This window comes from Eriocheir sinensis, chromosome 68, assembly GCF_024679095.1.
Source record: "Eriocheir sinensis breed Jianghai 21 chromosome 68, ASM2467909v1, whole genome shotgun sequence".
NCBI classification, from domain to species: Eukaryota; Metazoa; Arthropoda; class Malacostraca; order Decapoda; family Varunidae; genus Eriocheir; species Eriocheir sinensis.
In genome coordinates this window covers 5,499,801-5,517,656 of record NC_066576.1, presented here as the reverse complement: position 1 = coordinate 5,517,656, position 17,856 = coordinate 5,499,801, and the positions used below count along the sequence as shown (strand labels likewise).

The following is a 17,856-nucleotide window of genomic DNA, read 5'->3' as shown; positions in this document are numbered from 1 at the left end:
CATCCCATTTATTTAACTTATTTATTCTTATATTATTACCTTTCTTTCCCTCGCCTTCCTCTTCCTTCCTTCCTTCCTTTCTTTCTTTCCCTCGCCCTCCTCTTCCTTCCTTCCTTCCTTTCTTTCTTTCCCTCGCCTTCCTCTTCCTTCCTTCCTTCCTTTCTTTCTTTCCCTCGCCTTCCTCTTCCTTCCTTCCTTCCTTTCTTTCTTTCCCTCGCCTTCCTCTTCCTTCCTTCCTTCCTTTCTTTCTTTCCTCGCCTCTTCCTTCCTTCCTTCCTTTCTTTCTTCCCTCGCCTTCCTCTTTCTTCATTACTTCCTTTCTTTCTTTCCCTCGCCTTCCTCTTCCTTCCTTCCTTCCTTTCTTTCTTTCCCTCGCCTTCCTCTTCCTTCCTTCCTTCCTTTCTTTCCCTCGCCTTCCTCTTCCTTCCTTCCTTCCTTTCTTTCTTTCCCTCGCCTTCCTCTTCCTTCCTTCCTTCCTTCCTTTCTTTCCCTCGCCTTCCTCTTCCTTCCTTCCTTCCTTCCTTTCTTTCCCTCGCCTTCCTCTTCCTATCTTCCTGCCTTTCTTCTTTCCTTCCATTCTATCTTTCTTTATCTTCTGTCTATCTTTTTTCTTTCCTTCCTTCCTTCCTTTCTTTCTTTCCCTCGCCTTCCTCTTCCTATCTTCCTACCTTTCTTCCTTCCTTCCATTCTATCTTCCTTTATCTTCTCTCTATCCTTTTTCTTTCCTTCCTTCCTTCCTTCCTTCCTTCTTTTTTAATGATACAGTATATAAGAGTGACCTCCATTTCCACACTTGAATTACCATATCAGTTTTTGCTTTATCAAGAACCACTACTGCCCTGAATGTTAGACGGTAAGGTCTGTCAGGTTCAGGGAGAGGAAAGTCGCAAAGATGATTTTTCGGAAAGATAACCTGCAATGCAAAGAAAAGTTTAATTCTCGTTACAAAAGTTAAAATATAGCAGGAAGGGTTTGACTTTCTACTTTTAACAGACACTAGCGTAGGAAGGTCTGTGGTTTCTCGGAGGGTTGGCTGTAAACACGGAGAGGTGACTAACTTCCCTCGAGGATACACAAAACACGGGGAAGGTATATTTAACCACAGGCAGATATCAAGGAAAGGCGGCGGGCAGGGTCTCGGAAGGGTGACCGTATAACATAAACGGGTGGACTTCGATTCTCAAGAGGGCAGGTTCAAAGGGTTAAGAGAGGTCGTAAACTAATGAGAGGTTATTTTTTTTTGTTAGGAGAGAGCTTCGACACAAAATAGAGTATAAGAAACTGCTCTGAAATTTCCTGGAATCGCGTTGTGGGTTCAAAGCTTAATTAAGGGAGGTCGTAAACTATGGAGACATTTAATTTTTTTTGTTTGTTTGTTTGTTAGGGGAGAGCTTCGACCCAAAATAGAGTATAAAAACTGCTCTGAAACTTCTTGGAATCGCGTCAAATTGCACGAAACGAAGCATAAGAGGAGGACGTGGGTAAAAGTAGGATTAAGGGTTAAGGAGATCGTACAATAAGGAAAGGTTATTTTTTGTTAAAGGGAGAGCTTCGCATTGGTTCTTAGAGGGATGACCATAAACCATACTGGGCGGGACTTAATGTCTCTAGAGAGGGCGAACGAAAAAAAAAATAAGGTCAGACGCTCTACCCTCCCACCTCATCTATTTTAAAAGGGTAACTATTTCATGAGAGGTTAGTCGGGTTCCCATGGGTCCTTTCACGTTAATGGTACTCTGTTCAGGAGCAGCAAGTAGCGGGCTTATTTTCTTTAATATCGTTTTTTTTTTTTTTTTAACGCCCTTGAACTGTCTCCTTTGTTGTAAAAAAAAAAAACTAATCGAACTGTCAGTAGGCTCATAAAACTACCCGTGGAAATACTAAACCTCTAGGGAAGTCTAATCAAATGTAGGTGTGTTAGTCCCAGAATGTTTGAGAATATGGTGCAAAAGCCTTGTCGAACTGTGACTAGGCTACCCATGGATATACTAACACAGCCTCTACGAAAGCCTTATCAAATGTGAGAGCTAGGCTACCCATGGATATACTAACACAGCCTCTACGAAAGCCTTATCAAATGTGAGAGCTGGGCTACCCATGGATATACTAACACAGCCTCTACGAAAGCCTTATCAAATGTGAGAGCTAGGCTACCCATGGATATGCTAACACAGCCTCTACGAAAGCCTTATCAATTGTGAGGGCTAGGCTACCCATGGATATACTAACACAGCCTCTACGAAAGCCTTATCAATTGTGAGAGCTAGGCTACCCATGGATATACTAACACAGCCTCTACGAAAGCCTTATCAAATGCGAGTGCTAGGCTACCCATGGATATACTAACACAGCCTCTACGAAAGCCTTATCAAGTGTGAGTGTGTGAGCCCCGAGGTGTTTGAGAATTTGCACCTTTGTAAAATCGTTAAATATTTCTCTAGAGGGGGAACTCAGAAACTTAGAGGGATCGTAAAATTCTCTAGAGGGGGAACTGAAAAACTTAGAAACATCGTAAAATACTTCTCCATCAGACGGACTTAGGAAGGCTTAGGGAGACTTAAAGACTTAGAGAGATCGTAAATATATAAGTGGTTAATTTTTATACGAGGAAAAGAGCTTGACCCCAAAAATAAAGTTGCTCTGAAGCGTCTTGGAATCGATTCAAGATTGCATAAGACGAAAACGGGTTGAGGGGGCGAGGGTGGAAGAGGAGGTGGAGGGGAAAGTAGAGGAAAATAGAGAGAGGAGGACGAGGAGGAGGAGGAGGATGTATGTAGGGCGAGGATGGAAGAGGAGGAGGAGGAGGGGAAGGTAGAGGAAGATAGAGGAGGAGGAGGCCGAGGAGGAGGAGGAGGAGGAGGTATATAGGGCGAGGAAGATATAGAGGGAGGAAGAGGAGGATGAGGATGAGGGGGAGGTATATAGAGGGAGAAAGGGAAAGAAGATGAAGAAGAAAAAGGAAGACAGGTGTTGAGAAAAGAAAATGGAAAAAAAAAACATGCATGGAAAGAGAATTAAAAAAAAGTAAGAGGAGAAACAAAGAAGGGAAAAAAAGAGGAAGAGAAAAAAAGAGGAAGAGTAAAAGAAAGCAGAAAAGGAGAAAATATGAAGAGGACAAAAAGTAGATGAAGAGGAAAAGTTGAACAAAAGGAAAAGAACAAAAAAAATGAGGGGAAAGAAAATGGGAAAAGGGAAATAAAACACAAGGCAGGGAAAGGGAAAGGAAAGGAAAGGAAGGTATGGAAGAGAGAAAAGGAAAGAAAAATAAGAGGATAAAATAGTGTAAGGAAAGACAAGGAAGGATAGAAAGGCCAGAGGAGGAGAAGATGGCTGAAGGGAAGGGAAGGGAAGGGAAGGGAAGGGAAAGGAAGGGAAGGGAAGGGAAGGGAAGGGAAGGGAATGGATTGGAATGAAAGGGAAGGAAGGAAGGAAGGAATGGAATGGAAGGGAAGGGAAGAGAAGGGAAGGGAAGAGAAGGGAAGGGAATGGATTGGAATGAAAGGGAAGGGAAGGGAAGGGAAGGGAATGGATTGGAATGAAAGGGAAGGGAAGGGAAGGGAAGGGAAGGGAATGGAAGGGAAGGGAAGAGAAGGGAAGGGAAGAGAAGGGAAGGGAATGGATTGGAATGAAAGGGAAGGGAAGGGAAGGGAAGGGAAGGGAAAGGAAGGGAAGGGAAGGGAATGGAAAGGAATGGAAGGGAAGGGAAGAGAAGGGAAGGGAAGGGAAGGGAAGGGAAGGGAAGAGAAGGGAAGGGAAGGGAAGGGAAGGGACGGGAAGAAAGATAATGACAAAAAAAATAACTTGCAAGAAAAGAAAAATCATAATAAAAAAGTATGAAGTATGGAAGGCAGGAACGACCACATGAGGAGGAGAACGAAGGGAAGGGAAGGGAAGGGAAGGAAAGAGAGGAGGAGGAGAAAGAAAAATATGCCAGGAAAGAGAAGTGGGTAAAAAAAGAGTTTGGGTAGACAAAGAAGGGAGGGAGAAGTAGGGTGAATCTAAGGTGAGGTAAGGGAAGGGAGGGAATGGGAGGGAGGGAGGGAGGGAAGGCAGAGGTCAGAGAGAGGCTTGACCATAATCATGTCGTGAGGTTTTCTGAAAGCGTCGTGTCTGGAGCCGAAGACTTCCTCGCGAGGCGTTAGATCGTCTTTATGGCCCCGACGTTTCCAGCTCACTCGGCGGGCAGGGGGTGTGGCGGGCGGCGGGCGTAGGGCGGGGGGGGGGGGATGGGAAGCCTCGGGGATTACTCTGGGTCAGTGGAAAGGTCGTGATGGAGGGTCTTGTTATCGCAACCGCCGCCGCCGCCGCCGCCACGCCTTCTGTAGCCAGCGAGGGCTGTGTTGCCGCCCGGGGTGGTCTGAGCCTCCCTTGCGTGGGCGGAGGGGTGCTCGGCTCGTCCTGCTCCCCCCGTGCCGCCCCCTTGCCGCTCCCCCCGCCGTGTAGTGTTTGATAACTTATTCATGGCCGGCTGTTCCGTGGGCGTGCTGCCCCCGCTTGCTGCGGCGTGTTTCCGGGGCGGGCGCCTGGCGGGGGGCAGGGCGGAGGCGCTGGCGTGGCCGCTTCACGACAGGTGTTGGCGGAGGGGCGCCAGGTGCGGGCAGGTGTGCGGGGATGTGCCGGGCATTCATCGGGCACCTCACCTTTACTTTTACTTTCCCCGTGGCGTCGGGGGGCCGCCGCGTCGCCGCCCCGCCGTTGTCCAGGGTCACGGCGGGTCATTACCGGCGAGGTGCGCCGCGCGGCGCTCCGTGGGGCATAACTGTTCGCGGCTGCACCTGCCCTGCCCCGCGAAAACCTGTGCTGCTTCCCGGCGGCTGTGCACGGTGCACTATGCCCGGGGGCGGCCGCGCAGGGTTGTCGCTTCGTGCACACCGACAGGCTCCTGGACGCGCCTCGCCAGGCACGCCGAGGGCCGCCCCGGCAGCGTGTGCCGCTAACGAGAGACAAGTGTTCGCGGGGCGGGTCGTCAGCTGACGTGTGGAAAGTATTTTTTCTTGGTGGAGGCGAGTGTGGCACCGGGCAGCGGCGGGTGTTGCCGACGCGTGGGCCGCTCAATCCCGCAGCCCGTTGAAGTCCCCGGCCTGCTCGGCAGGAGTCGCCAAGTCGCTGTTCCACGAATATAATGTGTTTTGTTATTGAAATTGTTAAAATTAATTCATCTGGTAGGGAGTAATCGGGTGCGTGGGACGCAGGCTGTGTTGTGTAACGTGATGAGGACACACACGCGGAGAAACTCGACGCTGGGCGCCTGACGCAGCCTCTTGGTGTGGCCTCTGCCTGGCCTGCCGTCTGGGCTGGCTCAGTTGGCGACCTCCCGGCGGCGGACACGGACGCGGACGCGTACCTCTCGTCCAGCCTCGCCTCGCGGCCCCATCGCCCCGCCGGCCCGGGACACTGCCGCAGCGCCATGCCGCCCAGCGCACCGCGATAGTCACGTGACGCTGTCGCGCCTTCACGTCGCTACCTAGAAAATAAGAGTTAGTGGTGGAAAATCTATTGAGTGGGCGGGTCGCGGCTAATTCTGGGTGTGTCGTCAGCGGCACCGCCCCCGTCAGTGTGGTGGTGGCACGGCCGCGGCCTGGCACCCGCGCCGGGTATATTTAGTGGTGAGACAGAAGCCGTGAGGAAAGGAAGGAAGGCAGAGTAGGAAGGCGTTAGTGAGTGGCTGAGTGTTGTTAACAAGTGGTGCCCTCACAGCCATGGAGCAGTGCCTGGCGCGGCACTAGCGCGGCACACACTCACACGAGGTGCCTCGAGCCCCAGCCCGAGGAGGACCTCAACATGTCGGACACAGGGGGCGGATCCGCCACCTCACCCGCGCCCGGGATGTCGGACGGCGAGGGCGTGATGGTGGGGGCGCGCACCCCCTCGGCCTCGGGGACGTCGGGGCCGAGCAGGACCTCGCTGTCGGCCCCGGCGCCCACCACGACCATCAGCACCATCGCCGTGCAGTCCGGCAACACCAGGATCGTCCTCGCCCTGCTGCAGGTAGGCGCCGCGCCCCACTAACCCTCCCCCCACCCCTGCCCCCACCCCTGGAGCAAGGACGCCTGGCCCAGTAACACACACACTCACACACTCCCCTGTGGCGCCCCGTGTGGCCTGCTGGCGGCTTCTCCCCTCGGCAGTGCCGTAACCTGCAGGACGCCGGCCACCCAGCGGTGAGCCCCGCCGGCAGCCACACCCACCCACGCGGCGTCACGAGGAGCACACACACACACACACACACACGAGGCTGTGCATCACGCCTCAAACACTCCACAGCCGCGCTCCTAAAGGCTGAACAAATAAACCAAACACCAACACGATGACTACAGCCCCGAACACCCAGACGCCCTTAGTAACGCCTTCATGCTTGCCCCCTGACACCCCCTCCCCTGGCACCCCCCCCCTGACACCCCTCCCTTATTAACGCCTTGACATTAACTGCCACTCCTTTGCTCCCCCCCCCCCTCCCCCCACCCGGCTCCTTGTAACGCCTTGATTTATCCCTACCCCCTCCCATGACCTTCCCCTGCATCTCATCTGCCCCCTCCCCCCCTCCTTAAAAAGTCACGGCAGGCGCACTTACACCCGTCACCCCTCCGACACACCCTCCCCACCACCCTTCCTCTCCTCTCCCCGCTCTGCCCTTCACCCCACGACCCCCTGAGAGCCTAGACCGCAGCATCCGTACAGCATCTCACCCCTCCTCCCCTCACCCCTTTCTCACCCCTCTTTACAGCTTGTACCTCCCACCTGCGTTCCTCATGACAGCCTATAAACTCCCCTCTAACTATTGCTGCAACCCATGACTCCCCTTCTCCCCACCGCCCTTTGCATACCCTTTGTGACAGCCCATGACGCCCCCACTCCCGTCCCTTCTCTACCACCCCTTGCATACCCTTTGTGACAGCCCATGACCCCCACTCCCGTTCCTTCCCTACCGCCCCTTCCATACCCTTTGTGACAGCCCATGACTCCCCCACTCCCGTCCCTTCCCCACCATGCCCTTTGTGACAGCCCATGACACCCTTGCTAAAGCCTATACAAAGGACACTCAAGGCTCCGGGCAGCTCCTGAGTGTCGCCTCCTGCCGCGGGGTCGACGTGGCTCACGGCGGCTTTTGTTGTTATTTAAGTGACGGGTTATTTTAGTTACCCTTGTGTGTGTGTCCGTCGCTCACCTTGGCGGGCGGGGGCAGGTGCCTACGTGAGCAACACCTGGGGCTGGGGAGTGCTGGGGGACTAGGCTAGGGAGTGCATAAGGTGAGGGGGGCGGGAGAGTGCTGGGGGGCTTAAGCTGGGGGTATATATTGGTGCAGAAGGGGAGGTGTGGGGCTCTGGTGTTTACCTGAGCACACACCTGGGGCCGGGGGGTGCATAAGGTGAGGGGGGGCCGGAGGAGTGCTGGGGGGCTTAGACTGGGGGTATATATCGGTGCAGAAGCCATGGATGCAGATGGGAGGTGTGGGGCGCTGGTGTTTACTTAGGCGCATACCTCGGGCCGGGGGGTGCTGGGGGACTAGGCTGGGTGGTGCTGGGGGCTTAGGTTGGAGGTTGGAGATATGGGTGAAAAAGGGGAGGTGTGAGAGGCAGGTGTTTACTTGAGCGCACACCTGGGAGCGGGGGAGTGCTGGGGGCCAAGGCTGTGGGGTGCAATGGGTGGAAAGGGGGGGCAGGGGAGTGATGGGGTGGCCTAGACTTCGGGGTGCAGAAGGAAAGGAAAGGGAAGGTGTTTATGTGAGTTTACACCTGGGGCCGGGGAGTGCTGGGGTCCAAGGCTGGGGGGTGCAGAAGGAAGGGGGAGCAGGTGTTTACGTGAGTTTACACCTGGGGCCGGGGGGTGCAGAAGGTGAGGGGGGGCCGGGGAGTGCTGGGGGAGAGGGGGGTCGTGGGAGTGCTGGGGGTCCAAGGCTGGGGCGGTGCAAAAGGAAGGGGGAGAGGCAGGTGTTTACATGTGCTTACACCTGGGAGCGGGGGAGTGCTGGGGGCCAAGGCTGGGGGGTACAGGGGTAGAAAGGAGGCAGATTCATCCTCCAGGGTAGTAGAAATGAACTGTACTCCGGCACTTTCTCATACTGTGTTAATCTGTTGTGGGATTATGGGAGCGGCGAGTAGCAGGCTTTTTTTGTACTCTGTTGCCTTTGAACCGTGTCCTTTGATGTAAAAAAAAACAAAAAAAAAACGAGTAATTAAGTCTTTCAAATTGACGTGAATGAGTGTTACCTCGGTCTGATTGACTACAAAAAACACCAGATTCGCGTCTCAGTCCGCCACAAGAGGATGAATTTACTGACCAAATATTACGTTTAGTTGAGTCCTCCGTGTGGCGTGCCCAAGCTATTCCCGTTATTATTATTATTATTATTATTATTATTATTATTATTATTATTATTATTATTGGTGGTGTTGTTGTTGCCCTTGAAGTTGTTCGTCAGATTCTTTATTTTTCTCCGTTATCTTCTTCCTTTTCTTATTATATCTTGCCTTGTTATCTAGTAGGAGGAGGAGGAGGAGGAGGAGGAGAAGAGGAAGGAAATGATAAAGAACAAGATGATAAAAGACATCCTTCTCTCCTCCTCCTCCTCCTCCTCAACTCTAGTTTCCCTTCAAAACGCATAAATCTTTCCTCCTCCTCTTCCTCCTCCTCCTTCTCTTCCTAATACTACTACCACTACTACGAGGAGGAGGAGGAGTTGTAATAATAGTAGCAACAGCAGTAGCAGCAGTAGTAATAGAAGTAGTAGTAGTAGTAGTAGTAGTAGTTGTTGTTATTGTTGTAGCACAGGTCTCTAGCAACAGTTTCTCCTATCTCTATACGATCGAGGCTTGGCAGTGTTAGGGACGAGTGGGGCAGCATCCAGATGACGCGCTGCATTCTTAGAGAGAGAGAGAGAGAGAGAGAGAGAGAGAGAGAGAGAGAGAGAGAGAGAGAGAGAGAGAGTGGTGGGGGGGGGTCGACAAATGATTAGGCAGGTTGTAAAAAGAGATTGTTTTTATGAGACTAATTTTTATGCATTGCTTGTTATTGTATTTTGAAGACGTGCAGAGAGAGAGAGAGAGAGAGAGAGAGAGAGAGAGAGAGAGAGAGAGAGAGAGAGAGAGAGAGAGAGTTAATATAGATAGATAGGAGAGAGAAAGGATGGATAGGTCAAAGAGAAAGAGAGAGAGAGAGAGAGAGAGAGAGAGAGAGAGAGAGAGAGAGAGAGAGATAGTGAAAGATAGTTAGATAGATAGGAGAGAGAAAGGATAGATAGGTCAACAGAGAGAGAGAGAGAGAGAGAGAGAGAGAGAGAGAGAGAGAGAGAGAGAGAGAGAGAGAGAGAGAGAGAGAGAGAGAGAGAGATGGGGGGTTAAGATAGTGAAAGATAGTTAGATAGATAGGAGAGAGAAAGGATAGATAGCTCAAAATAGAGAGAGAGAGAGAGAGAGAGAGAGAGAGAGAGAGAGAGAGAGAGAGAGAGAGAGAGAGAGAGAGAGAGAGAGAGAGAGAGAGAGAGAGAGAGAGAGAGAGAGAGAGAGAGAGAGAGAGAGAGAGAGAGAGAGAGAGAGAGAGAGAGAGAGAGAGAGAGAGAGAGAGAGAGAGAGAGAGAGAGAGAGAGAGAGAGAGAGAGAGAGAGAGAGAGACGGGGGCGTAGACAAATAGAAAATGCAAATGTAGATAACAAAGGATGGAAGAGGAGATGAAATGAGAATGGGAAAAGAGGAAGAAAGGAAGAAAGAAAGAAGGAAAGAAAAAGAGAGAAGGAGAGAGAGAGAGAAGAGAGAGAAGGAGAGGAAAGAAAGGAGAGAGAGAGAGAGAGAGAGAGAGAGAGAGAGAGAGAGAGAGAGAGAGAGAGAGAGAGAGAGAGAGAGAGAGAGAGAGAGAGAGAGATAGTATTAGCAAGAGCAAGCAGTAAAAGATAGGAAGGGTTGCCAAAATGTGTGTGAGAGAGAGAGAGAGAGAGAGAGAGAGAGAGAGAGAGAGAGAGAGAGAGAGAGAGAGAGAGAGAGAGAGAGAGAGAGAGAGAGAGAGAGAGAGAGAGAGAGAAAAGAAAAAAGAGTAAAGAAGGAAGAGAAGGAGATGAAGGAGATAGGACAACCGGGAGGAGGAGAATGAGGAGGAGGAGGAGGAGGAGGAAGAAGGAGGAAGGAAGAGAAAGGAAGAGAAGGAGATGAAGGAGATAGGACAACTGGGAGGAGGAGAAGAAGAAGAAGGAAATGACAAGGACGAATAAAAGAGAAAGGAAGAGAAGCTGAAGGATATAGGACAGCCAGAAGGAGGAGGAGGAGGAGGAGGTGGAGGAGGTGGTGGTGGTGGTGGTGGTTGCCTGACACGACTTTAACATGGGAAGCGTAACACGGCCCCAGACGCTCTCACTTTTCTTCCACTTTTTTCCCTTGGGAGGAGGAGGAGGAGGAGGAGGAGGAGGAGGAGGAGGAGGAGGAGGAGGAGGAGGAGGAGGAGGGAGGATTGACGGACACCTTAAGAGAAGTGGGGGAATGGTGAGGTAAGAGGAGGAAGAAGAAGAAGAAGAAGAAGAAGCAGATGAAGAAGAAGAAAAAGAAGATGAAGAAGAAGAAAAGGAACACGCAAGAAAGGAAAGGAATGGATCAGAGAATAGAAAGTGGAGTTAAAGAAAAGGATAATAAAGTAATAGATAGACAGAAAGGAATAAAGAGAGGAATAGGAGGAGGAAGAGAAGTGAGGAAGAGAAAGGGGAGAAAAGAAAGAGAAAGGGAAACTAAAGAATCTGAATAACAAAGAAGAAAAGAACAGAAGGAAGGAAGGAAGGAGAGAAAGATGAGAAAATAAATAAAGATACAGAGAAGGAGAGAAGGAAGGAGAGAAAATGTAAGGAATAGGGAAGAAAAAGGAGGAGGAAGAAGAAGAAGAAGAGGAGGAGGAGGAGGAGGAGAAAAACTGACGTGATGAAGAGAGGAAAACTGTAGGTCATTGAAGGTCAGAGAGAGAGAGAGAGAGAGAGAGAGAGAGAGAGAGAGAGAGAGAGAGAGAGAGAGAGAGAGAGAGAGAGAGAACTAGACAAACATATATGAACAGACTGACAGTGTATACGCAACAACAGACAGAGAGAAACAGAAATTAACAGACAGACAGACGCTAACAGAGAGAGACAGACAGACAGACAGACAGGCAGAATGCAAGCAGGGTATTTAGGCGAAGCAGGCCAAGACAAGGAAAGGAAAGTTAGCAGGCAGGCAGGCAGGGAGGCAAGCAGTGAGAGGAAGGTTAGCAGGCAGATAGGATAGCTAGCAGAGGAAGTTTAGCAGGCAGATAGGAAAACTAGCAGAAGGAGGTTAGCAGGCAGATAGGAAAACTAGCAGAAGGAGGTTAGCAGGCAGATAGGAAAACTAGCAGAAGGAGGTTAGCAGGCAGATAGGAAAACTAGCAGAGGAAGGTTAGCAGGCAGATAGGAAAACTAGCAGAAGGAGGTTAGCAGGCAGATAGGAAAACTAGCAGAGGTAGGTTAGCAGGCAGATAGGATAGCTAGTAGAGGAAGGTTAGCAGGCAGATAGGATAGCTAGCAGAGGAAGGTTAGCAGGCAGATAGGATAGCTAGTAGAGGAAGGTTAGCAGGCAGATAGGATAGCTAGCAGAGGAAGGTTAGCAGGCAGATAGGATAGCTAGCAGAAGGAGGTTAGCAGGCAGATAGGAAAGCTAGCAGAGGTAGGTTAGCAAGCAGGCACTCAGGTATTTGCGTGCCTGGAGGAAGCAGCGGCCGGAGGTGGCACCGCTTGGCACTCGATCAACGCGGAAGGGAGGCAAAACAATCCGCTGACCGAGTATATTGAGCCGTGTGTGTGTGTGTGTGTGTGTGTGTGTGTGTGTGAGTGTGTGTGTGTGTGTGTGTGTGTTATCGTCATCTATGTATCGATGTTTTTTTTTTCCTTATCTGTATCTCTCTTATATGTGTTAGTATGTTGTTGTTGTTGTTGTTGTGTCCGTGAGTGAGGTATAATGATTTGAGATATAGAGATAGAGAGATTGAGAGACGGCATTAGAGTAGTGACTTTCTATATTGCTTTCCTCTAATTCATACCCTTCAAAGCACAGCGCCGTCGTGTGTGAGTGTTAAATTGGGTTGTATGAATGTGAAAAATAAACCTTGTATTGATAAGTTCCAGCGTTCTCGAGGTTAGTAAGAAAGGTTGTATTGAGTCGGTCATTAATATCGCTATCACGTGTCTTCCGCGGATAGTTAAGAATGCTGTGTCATATCTCTTTTATCTCTGTGTTAAGAAGCTGTGTTATCTTTGCCATCGTCATCATTTGCGCCCTCATCATCATTGCCATCGTCACATCATCACCAGTCATCCTCGTCATCGCCATATCTTGCCACCCGGAGATAGAAATGAAACCAATATCTCTTTTTATCTCTGTGTTAAGAAGCTGTGTTATCTTTGTCAGCATCGTCACTAGCGCCCTCATCATCATTGTCATCGTCACCTATCATCATCAGTTATCCTCGTTATCGCCATCTCTTGCCACCCGGAGATAGAAATGAAACTCGTATCTGTTTTATCTCTGTGTTAAGAAGCTGTGTTATCTTTGTCATCGTCGTCATTAGCGCCCTCATCATCATTGCCATCGTCACATCATCATCAGCCATCCTCGTCATCGCCATATCTTGCCACCCGGAGATAGAAATGAAACTCGTATCTGTTTTATCTCTGTGTTAATAAGCTCTTTTTATCTGTGTTTTTGAGGTGTGTTGTCTCTCCTATCATCGCCACCATCTCCATTATCCTTATCCAAGAACACATATTTGACAAGGCTTTCGTAGGAGTTGTGGGCATTTCCAGGGATAGTTTTATGACCCTAGTGGTAGTCTGACCCTTCTTCTGTACCATGAACCTAAAGAAACACATATTTGACAAGGCTTTCGTAGGAGTTGTGGGCATTTCCAGGGATAGTTTTATGACCCTGGTGGTAGTCTGACCCTTCCTCTGTACCGTGAACCTAAAGAAACACATATTTGACAAGGCTTTCGTAGGAGTTGCGGGCATTTCAGGATAGTTTTATGACCCTGGTGGTAGTCTGACCCTTCCTCTGTACCATGAACCTAAAGAAACACATATTTGACAAGGCTTTCGTAGGAGTTGCGGGCATTTCCAGGGATAGTTTTATGACCCTGGTGGTAGTCTGACCCTTCCTCTGTACCATGAACCTAAAGAAACACATATTTGACAAGGCTTTCGTAGGAGTTGTGGGCATTTCCAGGGATAGTTTTATGACCCTGGTGGTAGTGTGAGTCTTCTTCTGTACCGTGAACCTGAAGAAACACTCATTAGAACCCGACTGACCCCCTCTTTGACCTTTAGAAATAGGTGATGTGAGAAGCGAAAGTTTCTTATAATACTAACCTTACAGTCGGTCATAGTATAGCCAAGAACTTGCGTCGTCTTCTGTTTCTAAGCGATTCTGGGAAAGCCCACAACAAAACGGTATTCTGAGACACTCCCGCCTCTCAAATCACCTAAGTAACTCCAAAGGCCGAAAAGGGGTTCTAACAAGTCTTTCTTCACATTCATGGTACAGAAGAAAGGTCAAACTACCAGCAGGGTCATATAACTACCCCTGGAAATGCCCGCAACTCCCACGAAAGCCTTGTCAGATGTGTGTTGCTTGGGCGGGGAAATGTGCAAGAGTGTGGCACCTGATGTGGCGTGACAGGTGGCCGGGGTTGCAGCGGGGCAGCGGGGCGCCTCAGAGAGTAGAGTTTGCGGTGCCCTGCCAACAATGCGTGTAGGGAGGGATGGAAAGGGAGGGAGGGAGTGTAGGAAAAGTCATTTATCAGTACTTAAACACCTACACACACACACACACACACACACACACACACACACACACACACACACACACACACACACACACACACACTAATGATGGCTTGGCGGCGGCTGCTGTAAGGAAATAGGTCTCGATAAGTGTCTGAACGAGGGCCAGAAGGAAGTGAAGCTAAATCAGACTCTGGGAGGCTTGAAGCTGAATGAGGAAAACAAGAAAAGAAAGGAGGATTATTTAGCCTGAGCGAGTGCCAGAGAAACAGGGAAGGGAAAAAGTGTGTCGATTGGTATGTAAACGAGTCAGGATGAAGTGTAGCGAGGTTAGATTCTGGGTTAAACTTGAAGGGGAAAAAGAAGAAAAGTTGGAGGTTTTGAATGGAGTGAATGGTTTTGAATGAAGACCCAAAAAAGAGTGAAGGAAAAAGTGACTCCATTGGTATCTAAACAAGACCCTGAATGAGGTGTAGCGAGGTTAGATTCTGGGTTAAACTTGAAGGGGAAAAAGAAGAAAAGTTGGATGGCTTGAATGGAGTGAATGCTACTGAATGAAGACCAGAAAAGAGTGAAGGAAAAAGTGCCTCCATTGTTATCTAAACGAGAGCCTGAATGAAGTGTAGCGAGGTTAGATTCTGGGTTAAACTTGAAGGAGAAAAAGAAGAGAAGTTGGAGGTTTTGAATGGAGTGAATGCTACTGAATGAACACCAAAAAAGAGTGGAGGAAAAAGTGCCTCCATTGGTATCTAAACAAGACCCTGAATGAGGTGTAGCGAAGTTAGATTCTGGGTTAAACTTGAAGGGGAAAAACAAGAAAAGTTGGAGGTTTTGAATGGAGTGAATGCTACTGAATGAACACCAGAAAAGAGTGAAGGAAAAAGTGCCTCCATTGGTATCTAAACAAGACCCTGAATGAAGTGTGGCGAGGTTAGATTCTAGGTTAAACTTGAAGGAGGAAAAGAAGAAAAGTTGGATGGTTTGAATGGAGTGAATGCTACTGAACGAAGACCCAAAAAGAGTGAAGGAAAAAGTGCCTCCATTGGTATCTAAACAAGACCCTGAATGAAGTGTTGCCAAGTCAGGCTTCGGGTTGAATCTAAAGAAGAAAAACCAGAGAAGTGTTTGTAAGCCCTGATTTTTTTTTATGGAATTATACCTTTAGTTACCTCAGCCATGTCGAACTATCACTAGGCTCATACAACTACCCATGGAAATACTAACACAATCTCTACGAAAGCCTTATCAAACGTTAATGTGTAAGTCTCGAAATGTCTAAGAATACGACCTCTTAGTTACCCCAGCTTACCTGTCGTTGATGTCTACAGGTAGCCAATCACACCTCTCCTTCCGAAACTGACCTCTCTTTCGGCCACCTCTTTTTTTTTTTTATAGGAGCAGCGAGTAGCGGGCTTTTTTTTTTATTATTGTTTCCTTTTTTTTGTGTGCCCTTGAGCTGTCTCCTTTGTTGTAAAAAAAAAAGATAAAAAAAAACATGGAAGGACACTGGGGTCGTTTGCCGTGTGTGAAATCCCCGAATTGTTGAGATTATGACCCGCTGTTAGTTGCTTGCCATTTCATTCTTTTCCTTCCCATTTTTCTTTCTTTTTCTCCTATCGTTTGTATTAACATCATCTCTACATTTTCTCATTTAAATTATTCTTTCTTTTTTGTGGTGGACTATTTCATGTTTTTTTTCCAGCTCTCCCGCTCCCCTTCTCCTTCCATCCCCTCTCCACCCTTCCACCCCCGTGCCTTAAAATAGAGATCCACAAGCACTCACAGGAAAGAGGACGCGTAAAAGTGACTCCGTTTATCATATGAGAAGTAATACCAATCTTGCCTCGGGACGAACGGTCGAGGCAGAGTGACTGGGTAGTTACCTCGGCTTACCTCTCATAGATTAACCGTGCCAGCAATATTTTACGAGTCAGCTTATAAGGAAGGATTGTTATGGTGTTTCATTGTGTCCTTGTCGATGAAGAAGAAGCGTGTTGCAAGCATTAGTCTTTTCTTATGCCTTTTATTAATCCCTGTACTTTCTCGTTTTTTCCCCTTTCCTCCTCTATCTCCTCCTTTCTCCCTTCTTTATTTTCCTTTCGTTTTCTTTTTGCTCATAACTGTATTGATTTTATGTATGATAGGTGACAAGACTGAATGAAAACACCGTGAGAGAGAGAGAGAGAGAGAGAGAGAGAGAGAGAGAGAGAGAGAGAGAGAGAGAGAAACTCATACACCCTGAGACTAGCTAATGCAGACGAAATCACAGCTTGCAAGACTTGAGAAAAAAAAAAAATCGAAGAAAAACGTTAATCTTGAATTCATAACCAAAACTAATGATGTCTAAGTAGTAACAAGGAATGCATCACCACCACCATCACCACCATCACCACCACCATCACCACCATCACCACCACCATCACCACCACCAAAACGACCCCATCACCACAACCACCCACACAAACACACATCTTCATCACACACCATCACCAAAACACTACCACCACCGCCACTACCACACCACCACCACCACCAAAATATAGGCCTCCCCACCACCATCACCACCACCACCACCAACAACAACAACCCCCCCACCACCACCACGACACACAAGCACACCAAAACACACCCTCCTCCCCACCAACACCCCCCATCCCCCCCACCACCCCCATCACCACGGAGGGGGGTCGGGAGGGAGAGGGGTGACTAGGCCATTATTCAAGACTCGGAGGCTGCGGCATATAAGGCGTGTGGGCGACCCTTCATATTAATAGCACGGGCCGAGGCGGGATTAGAGTCATGGGCTGGGTGTTGGGTGTCCACGGGGGGAGGGGGGAAGAAGGGGGGGAGGGAAGGGGTGTTAGTTTAGAGGACAAGTTACGTGTGTGTGTGTGTGTGTGTCGGTGTGTGATGGTGGTGGGGGGGACTGAGAGAGGGAGGAGGAGGGAGGGAAAGGGAGCGTATGAAGGGAGGGAGAATAAGAATTGTAGGAGGAAGTAAAAGAAAGGAAGAATAAGGTTTGTGAAAGAAGGAAAGGGAGGGCAAAAGGAAAGGAATGAATAGATGAACAAGGAAGGAAGGGAAGCTGGGGATAGATAGAAGGGAAGAAAGGGAGGAAAGAAGAAGGGAAGGTTGCGTTGTGTTAGTGGTGGTGTTGATGGTGGTGATGGAGGTGTGTTTGGGAACGATGGAGTACACAGAGGAGGAATGGTGTTGATGGTGTAGGGATAGAGGTGGAGGTGATGGTGATGGGGTGAGGATAGTGGTGATGATGGTGGTTGTGGTGATGGTGATGGTGGTTGACACGAAGGACTACACTGGAATGGGTGATGGGGGTAGTTGATGGTGATGGTGATGATGGTGATGATGGTGAAGGTGATGGAGATGCAGAGACGGTGAGCTACACTTGAAGGTAGTAGTGTGTTAATGTGGGTGATAGTGATGGTGATGATGGTGGTGATGGTGATGGTTGGAAGAATTACAAGTATACGTGGTGATGATGGTGATGTCAAGGATGGCAGTGGAGGTGATGATGGTGGTGATGGTAGTAGTAGTAGTAGTAGTAGTAGTAGTAGTAGTAGTAGTAGAAGGAGGAGGAAGAATGAGATGGAAATTGAAAGAAAGAAAAGAAAAATGAGGAAAGGAACAGAGAGAGAGAGGGTTTTAAGACAGCCCACCCCACTGCATACTAACACCACATCACAGGAGGAAGGTGTGGCAAGAACCAGATCTCGGACGAAAAAAAAAAAAGAAGAGGGAAAAGAGTAATGAAGGAAAAGGAAAAGGATGATAAAGAAGGGAAGGGAAAGGTAAGGTAAAAGAAAGTTAAAGAAAAAGAAGAAAAAGAGGAAGAAATAATGTAAAATGTAAAAATGAAATAAAAATGAAAAAAAGTAAATATGAAGAGGAAAAAAAGGAAAGAGTATGATTAAAGAAAAAGATGAAATTAGACAAAAAAAAAGTTTAGCAAAAAGTAAAAAAAAAATCACTCCCACTGCCTTTCTCTCCCCTCCATCTTTCTCTCCCCTCCGCCTTTCTCTCCCCTCCATCTTTCTCTCCCCTCCATCTTTCTCTCCCCTCCATCTTTCTCTCCCCTC

General features: G+C 48.7%; 1 protein-coding gene and 1 long non-coding RNA gene across 8 annotated transcripts in view; both read left to right on the top strand.

Annotated features, from left to right (window-relative positions):
* LOC126988203 (titin-like) overlaps positions 1-17,856 on the top strand; it is a 304,476-nt gene that overhangs the window by 115,211 nt on the left and 171,409 nt on the right. The window contains exon 1 of one of the 7 annotated variants that reach the window (XM_050846150.1): positions 5,421-5,988. The exons of the other annotated variants lie outside the window; for them this stretch is intronic. Coding sequence (XP_050702107.1) covers positions 5,782-5,988 — 207 coding nt within the window. The 5' untranslated portion in view covers positions 5,421-5,781. Of the gene's footprint in view, positions 1-5,420; positions 5,989-17,856 lie in introns of those variants that run through there. 7 annotated transcript variants of the gene reach the window in all.
* On the top strand, positions 10,801-12,408 carry LOC126988209 (uncharacterized). The gene is made up of 3 exons (XR_007741737.1): positions 10,801-11,210; positions 11,279-11,346; positions 11,381-12,408. It is a non-coding gene; the product is annotated as an uncharacterized LOC126988209 (long non-coding RNA).